The sequence below is a fragment of the Lolium perenne genome, chromosome 7, assembly GCF_019359855.2.
Source record: "Lolium perenne isolate Kyuss_39 chromosome 7, Kyuss_2.0, whole genome shotgun sequence".
Classification (NCBI taxonomy): domain Eukaryota; kingdom Viridiplantae; phylum Streptophyta; class Magnoliopsida; order Poales; family Poaceae; genus Lolium; species Lolium perenne.
In genome coordinates this window covers 187169187-187179814 of record NC_067250.2, presented here as the reverse complement: position 1 = coordinate 187179814, position 10628 = coordinate 187169187, and the positions used below count along the sequence as shown (strand labels likewise).

Sequence of the window (10628 nt, the reverse complement as noted above, 5' to 3'; positions counted from 1 at the left end):
TCCGCCAACTCTTTGTTCCTCTTGAACATGAGTGCTTGCCTACGAAGTTCACGTGCATAGTCGTCAGGCAGATTCTTCGCGGCTTGGGACGGTGTGCTCAAAAATGACTTAGCCCACTCCTTTTCCTTCTCAGAAAATACTGGCTTGGGCTCGGGCTCTCTTTTCTTCTTGCAGTCCGCCTTCCATTTCTCATAATCAGCAGCCGCGTGTGCGTCGACTTCCTCGGCACTACGTTCCCAAGGCCTTGTGGGGAGAGGCTTCAGTGATGGATCTGGTACCTTTGTGGTTCTAGGTACATAAGGGTCCGGGTTAATAATCCAGGACTGCTTCTGCTTCTTCGCCGGAGGTGGATTGGGGGGCGGCGTCTGATCACCCGCCGGATGAGGACTGGGGGGCGGCTGCTGATTACCCGCCGGAGGTGAATTGGGGGGCGGCGTCGGCTGACGTGAAGGAGGTGTAGGTGAACCATTCTCGGTTGCTGCATCAAAGCGGACACCACTGTTTTGGTTGGTGCTCTTTTTATCTTGGGTGATCTTGTAAAATGTATTCCCATTTATCTCGTACCCTTGGAAAGTCGTTATAGTCGAAGATGGTGTCTTGGCCAACATGTACAGCTGATCTACAACATTAATGTCATTCATTAAATGTTTTCTCAACCAACTGCCGAAAGTCTCCATGTGGGCCTTCCTAATCCAGGATTCAGGCTTTCCCGGGTTGTCCGAGCGTAAAATATTCTTGTGTTTCTCAAAGTACGGAGCCACCAAGCTGGAATTGGTCAGAACTGTGTGGTGTGCTTCAGTCAGAGAATGGCCTTCCATACATATCGTTGATTTCCTTCCGATCGTGCCTTTTCCAATTAGTCTCCCCTCGTGCCGCGATCGAGGAAGACCAATCGGCTTAAGGTCAGGAACAAAGTCAACACAAAACTCAATTACCTCCTCATTTCCATAGCCCTTGGCGATGCTTCCTTCTGGCCTAGCACGGTTACGAACATATTTCTTTAATACTCCCATGAACCTCTCGAAGGGGAACATATTGTGTAGAAATACAGGACCGAGAATGGAAATCTCTTCGACTAGGTGAACCAGGAGGTGCGTCATAATATTGAAGAAGGATGGCGGGAACACCAACTCGAAACTGACAAGACATTGGACCACATCGTTCTGTAACCGTGGTAGAACTTCTGGATTGATTACCTTCTGAGAGATTGCATTGAGGAATGCACATAGCTTCACAATGGCTACTCGAACATTTTAAGCAGGAGCCCCTCAAAGCAATCGGAAGCAATTGGGTCATAATCACGTGGCGGTCGTGAGACTTCAGGTTTTGGAACTTTTTCTCCGCCATGTTTATTATTCCCTTTATATTGGACGAGAATCCAGACGGGACCTTAAATCGCTCAGGCATTCAAAAAAGATGACCTTCTCTTCTTTGGTCAGAGCGTAGCTGGCACGACCTTGAAACCATTCCGGATGCCGGTCATCAGGGTCTTTCAAACGTTGCTGGTCCTGCCGTGCTTCCTTTGTATCATTTGTCTTCCCATACACGCCCAAGAAGCTTAGGAGGTTCACGCAAATATTCTTCGTAACATGCATCACGTCGATTGCAGAGCGGACATCTAGGACTTTCCAATATTCTAGCTCCCAGAATATAGATTTCTTCTTCCACATGGCTGCGTGCCCGTCAGCTCCCTTCGGAACTTATTGTCCGCCAGGACCCTTTCCAAAGATGACTTTCAAATCCTTGACCATATCAAATACCTCAGCACCAGTGCGTTCCGCAGGCTTCGGCCGGTGATCTGCCTTGCCGTTGTAATGCTTGCCTTTCTTTCTTACTGGATGAATTTTCGGAAGAAATCGACGATGCCCAAGGTACACGTTCTTCTTACAATTTGGCAAATGTACACTTTCAGTCTCATGTAAGCAGTGCGTGCATGCATTGTATCCCTTATTTGACAGTCCCGAAAGGTTACTAAGAGTAGGCCAATCGTTGATGGTTACGAAAAGCAACGCTCGTAGGTCAAATTCCTCTTCTTTGTGCTCATCCCACACACGGACACCAGATCTGCCCCACAACTGTAAAAGTTCATCAACTAATGGCCTTAGGTACACATCGATGTCGTTGCCGGGTTGCTTCGGACCTTGGATGAGCACTGACATCATAATGAACTTCCGCTTCATGCACAACCAAGGAGGAAGGTTGTAGATGCATAGAGTCACGGGCCAGGTGCTATGGCTGGAGCTCTGCTCGCCAAAAGGATTCATGCCATCTGTACTTAGACCAAATCTTATGTTCCTTGCGTCAGCTGCAAAATCTTTGAACTCTCTGTCGATCTTTCTCCATTGCGTTCCATCTGCGGGGTGTCTCAACTGCCCGTCCGACTTACGGTCCTCTTTGTGCCATCGCAACAACTTGGCATGCTCTTTGTTCCTGAACAGACGTTTCAACCGTGGTATTATACGAGCATACCACATCACCTTGGCGGGAACCCTCTTCCTGGGTTTCTGGCCCTCAACATCGTCACCAGGGTCATCGCCTCTGATCTTATAACGCAATGCAGTGCATACCGGACATTCATTCAAATTCTCGTATTCACCGCGGTAGAGGATGCAGTCGTTGATGCATGCATGTATCTTCAGAACCTCTAAACCTAGAGGGCAGACAATCTTCTTTGCTTCGTACGTACTGGCGGGCAACTCGTTATTCTTTGGAAACATATTCTTCAACATTTTCAGCAAGTCTTCAAATGCCGAGTCAGCTACACCTACCTGTGCCTTCCATTTCAGCAAATCCAGTGTGCAGCCCAGCTTTTTCAGACCATTATCGCATCCTGGGTACAGCGACTTTTTGTGATCTTCTAACATGCGATCCAAATTCTCCCTCTCCTTTTCAGTTTCGCAGCTTCTCCGTGCATCAGCAATGGTCCGACCAAGATCATCAGCGGGCTCATCACGTGCCTCTTCTTCACCTTCCCCTTCACCTTCCCCATCACCTTCAGCATCCTCCATGAAAGTATCACCGAAATGATCAAGATAGTTTTCATCGATGAAATCATCCCCTTCTTCATCATCTTCCATTATAACCCCTCTTTCTCCATGCTTGGTCCAACAATTATAGCTTGACATGAAACCGTGCCGAAACAGGTGCAGGTGAACTTCTCTTGAGGAAGAGTAACCCTTCTGATTCTTACAGTCAACACATGGACAGATAACAAAACCCTTCTGCTTGTTCGCATTAGCCACTACGAGGAAATCTTTCAAACCCGTAGTGAACTCGCCGGAGAGTCGGTTACCGTACATCCATTGCCGATTCATCTGCATTATTATAATATAAAATATATAATTAACCATCATGCATTTGTTAAACTAACTAGCTACAAACAATAGAAATTAAACAATGAACTACACACATGCATATTTTATCAATGACACATATATATGAAAGGTTCAAGTTGCTAACCGCGATCGAGGAGGAAAAAATAAATGAGGAAACTCAAGTGTGGCTCCGACACTTCATATCATGTTTGTTTCATGCTCTTGGGGCATTTCATCAAACACTTTGTGTGCATAAGAGGAGCCAAAAGCAAACCTACACCCCCTTGTGAAGTTTGTGAAGAGAAGTGGCACCAAATGGCTAAGTGTTGTGGGCTGAACGGTATATATAGGGGTGGGGCTTTAGTCGCGGTTGGCCTGGCCAACCGCGACTAAAGGCCTTCGGGCACCTTTAGTCGCGGTTGGCCGGCCAACCGCGACTAAAGCTCCTCACGTCCACCAGCTGGCCACCGAGCGCCCTGGGCCCAGGCCTTTGGTCGCGGTTCGCCTCCCGAACCACGACTAAAGACTCCATTAGTCGCGGTTCCTATACTTTCGCGACTAAAGGCCTTCGGGCACCTTTAGTCGCGGTTGGCCAGGCCAACCGCGACTAAAGCTCCTCCCGTCCACCAGCTGGCCACCGAGCGCCCTGGGCCTCGCGGTTCGTATACTTTCGCGACTAAAGGGGCTTGCCGGAAGCCTCTTTTTCTACCAGTGGGTGATCATAATGACGGATATGGCAGTTCTTATCCATGGGTTGAATCTTGTAAAACCCCATCATGTCTCTATTGAAATAATAATTTGTGTAGACAAAAATTATTTTTGCAAAATATTTGAGCCGTGCATGACGTATACTTAAAATTTGGCATTGTTTAGCTCCTTCGCTTGTGATTGTGGAAGACGCGAGAATGATCAAGTGCCTGTCTTCATCCGCGGCAACGGCATTGGCTTACTCTTCCGAGAATTCATAGATCACTATCTCTTGGTGGCTATCCACAAAACAAAAATCAAACAACGAAGCAATAAATCGACAGAATGGTAGCGAGAGAAGCAGAACCCAGAAAATGAAGGTGACATAGGCAAATGGCCGAACACCTTTGCATTATAGGACAACGCGTGAGGTCGTTGCACATTTTGTGAGGAGTTGTAGACGAGCGAAGCAAGATGAGAGGTTGGTGCATTGCCGGTGTCAAATAGATAGCGGTGGTGGCGATTTCGCGGAGTGGCAGAGGCGTTGTGGTCGGGGCAGGGGATGGGTTGGGCCGCTGGCGTGGCACCCGGCTATGTGGTTGCGGTAGCGTCATATGTCAAGTGCGCCTGCAATGCGTCCTATGAGTCGGGGACAGCCTAGAGACGCCGAATATGTTATTGAACCGTGCCGGATAAAGAAAAACCGGTTTAGTGCGTGCTTTGGGCCCGGTTTGGAGAGGAAAGATGAAATTTGCCAGTAGGTCTAGCATAATCCGTTCTGGAATGGTCACCGATTTGCCCTCGTGTGGCAAATCCAAAGCCCAAATATGGCGCGAAACCGCCGGGAGCAGGACGACCCAGCAAGCCTAACCGCCAAAACGGCCTCCCCATGGCGCAGCTCGCGCTTTGCCTTTACTGCCACGAGATAACAACAGCCATCGAAACCGCCTCCAGCCAGCACCGTTGCACGAGCTAGCTGCCGCACGCTCGTCTCGGCTTCCGGCCACCGCGCGCGCGCCGATGGGCTTCGCCAACCGCCACAATGTGGACGGCCCCCACAGCCGCAGCAGCAGCGTAGCGTCCTCGGGCACGACCCCCGCGGCCAGCACGAGCAGCAGCTGCACCCGGACATCGTCCCTCTCCTCGGTCGACGGCGGCGCCAGCGACGACGGGAGTGGCCGGCCCGGACAGTCCCCGGCGCGCGCGCCGGGCCACACGCTGGAGGCGCCGTCCCGGAAGCACCGGTCCGGGCGCAGCTCCTCCCGGTCTGCGCGGCTGTTCCAGAAGCTGCGCAGCGCGCTCCCCGTCCTGGCTCCCCGGTGCGGGAAGACGCCGTCCGGGTCGGCGCGCGAGATCGCGGTGGCGGCGGCGTCAACCTCCTCGGGCGCCGCCGACACCCACCTGCTGTCTCACGTCGCGTCGTTCTCGTCGGGCGGCGGACGGCCGTGCCGGCGCGTGACTGGGACGCTGTTCGGCCGCCGCAAGGGCCGCGTCGCGCTGGCGCTGCAGGAGTCGCCCAGGTGCCTGCCGAGCCTGGTGGTGGAGCTGGCGCTCCAGACGCACGCGCTGCTCCGCGAGCTCGGCAACCCCGCGGGCGCGCGCATCGTGCTGGAGACGGAGCGCCGCGCCTCGTCCGGACCCGGCGCCAGCGAGGGCTCGGCGGGCCGCCCGCCCAGGCGCCCTGCGCCGCTGCTGGACGAGGCGGCGTGGACCATGTTCTGCAACGGGAAGAAGACCGGGTACGCGGTGCGGCGGGAGGCGACGGGCGACGACCTCACGGTGATGGAGACGCTGCGGGCGGTGTCCATGGGCGCCGGCGTGCTCCCGCCAGCGGAGGGCTCGTCGCCGGACGACGAGGTGGCGTACATGCGCGGCTGCTTCGAGCACTTCGTCGGCTCTCGGGACTCGGAGTCGCTCTACATGGTGGCGCCCCAGGGCGGCGGCACCGGCCCGGAGCTGGCCGTCTTCTTCGTCAGGCTCTGAACGAAACGCAGGCCGTGCATGCAGTGCGCGAGGCGCGAAGGCCCGACCTCTCTCCTTGGTCGCGCATGCGATGCGACGTTAGCGTCAAGTGCGCATCGAGCAGTGCAACCTCACGACGGCCATTAATTTGGGATCGTGGAATATCCAAGCCCACTGAACCAACCTTGTGATCGGCGACATCACCAAGACATGGTGGCTTGGTGACCTGATCTCTCTCCTGGTTGCATCAGTTTGTGGGAGGAGGTGTATTTTTTAAGAAAAAAAATTGTCAGTGTGCGGCACAATCTAGTGGAGCGTACGGAGAATCATTTGCTTCCATTCACCTTCTTTCTTTGTCACCCCTATGAATTTCTTTTGACAAACACTGAGTATGAGGTACGAGGTGGAGGCACACGGTACCAGCATACACTCACCCAACGTTAGAGCATCCCCACTCGTTGGCGCTCCCCACGCCCAAATCCGGCGAAATTTTCGTCCGGATTGGATGAAGTTTTGGCGTGGGGAGCGCCGAAGTTCCAGCCGTCCCCCCGGCAGGAAACCCCCAACCTCGACCATTTGACATATTTCAAACAAATTCAACATAAAATTTAACAAGTTCGGCAAACAAGAGGACGAAAATTGCTGAAACAAATTCGGCGATAACAGTACAATGTTTAACAAGTGCTGAAACAAATGAAGCACACAAATTTCACAATTTTTCAAACAAATTAAGACAGACTAGTTGGCGTCGGCGTTGGCGTTGCCTCGGAGCCTCCATATGTGCTCCACCAGATCATCTTGCAGCAGCTGGTGCATTGTAGAGTCTCGAATCTCCTGGCGCATAGCAATGAAGGCGGCCCATGATGGAGGCACTTGGTGATTAGGCTGTGCAAGAGGACCCTCTCTCTCATATGGTGCTTCTTGCTCAGCCAGAGGAACCGGATGCTTTCGCTCATCTTCAATAATCATGTTGTGTAGGCACACACAGCAGTTCATCACCTCCCACATCTGATCTTTGGACCAAGTCATAGCGGGGAACCGGACGATGACAAATCTCTCGCTTGTAGGACACCAAATGCTCGCTCGACGTCTTTTCGGCAAGCTTCTTGTTTCTTGACAAACTCGCAAAGTTTGGGGGTGCTAGGGTTGGAGATCGTCTTCACAAATGTTGCCCACTTTGGATAGATACCGTCTGCAAGGTAGTATCCTTTGTTGTAGTGCCGACCATTGATCACATAGTCCACCGGGGGAGCATGACCCTCAACAAGCTTGGAAAAGACCGGGGAGCAGTTTAGGACGTTGATGTCATTGTTGGATCCAGGCATACCAAAGAAAGAGTGCCAAATCCAAAGATCATGGGTAGCCACTGCTTCAAGTATCACAGTGCAGCCTTTTTTGTGACCCTTGTACATTCCCTGCCACGCAAACGGACAGTTCTTCCATTGCCAATGCATGCAGTCAATGCTTCCAAGCATCCCTGGAAAACCTCTAGCTTCATTTGTTGCAAGGATCCTCTGAGTGTCTTCGACAGTGGGTGATCTCAAGAAATAGTCCCCGAACACTGCTATGACGGCCCTGCAGAACCGGTAGAAACAATCAAGGGCGGTGGACTCCGCCATCCGAAGATAGTCATCTGCAGTATCACCGGGAGCTCCATACGCCAGCATCCTCATAGCCACTGTGCACTTCTGCAGTGACGAAAATCCAACCAAACCAGTGCAATCCGCCTTGCATCTGAAGTAGGGATCAAAGTGGCGGATGGCATACACAATTTGCAGAAATAGCTTTCTGCTCATCCTGAAACGACGCCGGAAAACAGTCTCACCGTGCAATGGATTGTCGGCGAAGTAGTCGGCGTACAACATGCAGTAGCCCTCCATTCGCTGTCTCGGCTTGCACTTCCGGCGACCTCGTGCCGACCCACCACGCCGACGAGTTGCCAGTCCGGCGTACATGCTTGCCAAGCAACCAAGGATCATCATGTGCTCCTCGTCTTGGGCGGCTGCTGCCATCTCTTCTTGCATAAGCTCGACGAACATCTGCTCCTCCTCTTCGTCCGAGTCCATGGCCGGCGAGGCAAATGGACGAACACCTGACGGGCGTGGTCGAGGCAACCCGAGCCGCGAGCGACGACGAGCAAGCAGGCCGGAAAACAGGCCGGCGGAAGAGCAGCCAGATAGGCCGTCGTCCAAACACGGCGGAATATAGGCAGGTGGGGAAGGAGTGGCGGCGCAATCTGGGCAACAAGCCGGCGGGGTGGTGCCGGCGGCGAGAGAGATACGAGGGGTGGGGGAGAATTTGAGCGACGTGGCGGTGGGGTTCGTGCGTCGAGTCACCGACAGATCGGGCCTTCCCCGCTTTTCACTCGTCCGGAGTCCCCGAGAGCTCCCCGGGGGGCCGGGGGGGCGTGGGATCGCCGGATGAATTTAGGCCCAAATCCGGACGAAAACGAGGAACCGGGGGCGCGACTGGGCCGAATTTCGCCGTCCGGATGGAAAAAACGCTCGCCGGGGGCCTCCTCGGGGGGACGAGTGGAGATGCTCTTAAAGTTGTAGAACGTCTAGATTTAAGCCAAAACGGGAGGTAAGCGTTAGTGATGTAAGCAGGATCCTGCAAATATCTCGCTTCTACCCCATGATGCATAATAAGTGTCGAGGTTTTAGAACAAATTTAAACTATAACCCAGATAATTATTATTAATCTGAGGGAGTAGTTTATATGAGAATTTTTAGTTCAACATCACCCAACTATGGTTAATTTGTTCTTTTGACTCCGGAGCGTTGCTATGAGAGCTTCAGCACATACTATTTCATAATTTTCTAGAGACAAAAGCATCAATGCTCGCAGTTATAATTCGGTATTTCTTGTCTGTGTTTCTACTAGCTGATATTTTCAGTGAAAAACACTTTTGTAGACTTCTGTATCTAATTTTAAAGTATTTATTTGCATTGTTTTGTGGATGACTTGTTAATTAATCAATAAATGTTTGTGCGGGAAATGACAAAGGAGTATGCCTCTCAATCATTCCACGGTTATCGAGACCATCATTGTAGAAGCTGCACTTTGGGCAAAATCAGAGGATGATGATGTTTTATTGTGTGTTTTCGCATCCTAGCCATATGTGCCCCCACTTTAGTTTTCCTTTATTGTGCATTTGCACATATTTTTTATGCAACTTTGTAGTAGTCGGTATGTTTTCTATGTTTTATGGCAATAGAATTGTAGTTGAAGCTGCTTTTCTTAAATCCAACATCGTCTTTTTGTTACATTTGTCAAGGCATACGTGTAGCATGCATGCCCATGCCATGATGAAGAGTATGGTGGGTATGATGAACTCAGGAGTGGGAGTGGGGGACACGTACCTCTGATTTACCAATTAGTTAATCACACGATCAACAATAATAATAGGTCAATCAATCAAATCAAACATCTAATCAATTCTTTATCATGGTGCATTAGCGAAAGTGGAAATTATCTCTCGAAAAACAGTTAGCAATTACATAAACAAATAAATGTGAAAAAAAAAGTTTCTAAAAAAATTGCAAAACAAATAAATTTAAACCACAACACATCATCCATAGCACCTTTAAATTAGACGTTAAATTAGACACCTTAACTTTCTCTGTACATTCATTCCATAAAATTATTTTACTTGCCGTGAAACAAAAAGAAATGGGTGTATCCCCTACCATCATCTATAGGTACAAAAGAACTCCAAGTTATGTCATTTGAAAGAAAAATGATTTGGGGTCTGTCGTGTGTAAATCGATGTGGATGCTCTAGCAAGAGGCCTTGACTACAACTACCCTTCGAAGAATAGGTTGCTACCAAGTTTTAAAGCTAAAGTCAATCACAATTATGCAAAGTAAGAAAGTAAGCTACAAAAGTACTCTCAATGCTCACAATATATGGCTTCTTTGGGAGAATATATTAGTTCTACGTAAGCATTTTCACATATATAGCACCACCTATTTTTCAACACCTGCAACATATATACACACTTGCCTGATGCAAATGTTGTCTTATTGTGACACATCTTTGCAAAAACAAATTTGTATTAGGTGAACAATGCTTACTTGACCAGGTAGTTTTTGGGTAAGATTATTCCGATTTTTATTTTATGGGAAAATATGTGAATTTACTCATCAATTAAACACATTACATCAAACAAAAATATAAACACACACAAACATCAATATCTAACGATACAAAGTTACCTCTTGTTCCTTCCATGTCGCTCCCTTTTTAGCGGTATCTTCTGCACCTAGATTTTCTTTCAACTCCTCATATATATGCCACGGTGCAACCACGCTTCCTATCTATCATAGAGGATATTGGGGTTTGCAGCTACTCCTGCCAAAAGAAAAGCTGCACCGGCCTCCTGTATGTTCAGTAAAGTCGCATGAACAATTTGATGTGATTACTGATTACTCTTTTCTACAAACTTTCAAGTGAAGATCACAAAACATGTTATTACACATGATGAGTATATTCTTTTGAAGACATGACATTTTGTTCTTTAACAAAATCAAGTCATTGAATAGAACAGAATGTAGTGCGTTGTCGCAATCGATTGTCAGGGACCAAACCAATGCATGCGCCTTTTAGCTCCCGGAGCAGCTGAGGCCACAAGAGATGTGCTTAATTAGCTGCACGCGCGCTTGG

General features: G+C 49.8%; 1 protein-coding gene across 1 annotated transcript; it reads left to right on the top strand.

Moving 5' to 3' along the window:
* The first annotated feature begins 4839 nt into the window (after positions 1-4839).
* LOC127326214 (protein MIZU-KUSSEI 1) lies at positions 4840-6346 on the top strand. Its single transcript, XM_051353079.2, has one exon. The coding sequence runs from the start codon at positions 5022-5024 to the stop codon at positions 5982-5984; it is 963 nt and encodes a 320-aa protein (XP_051209039.1). The 5' UTR covers positions 4840-5021; the 3' UTR covers positions 5985-6346.
* Positions 6347-10628: the final 4282 nt, after the last annotated feature.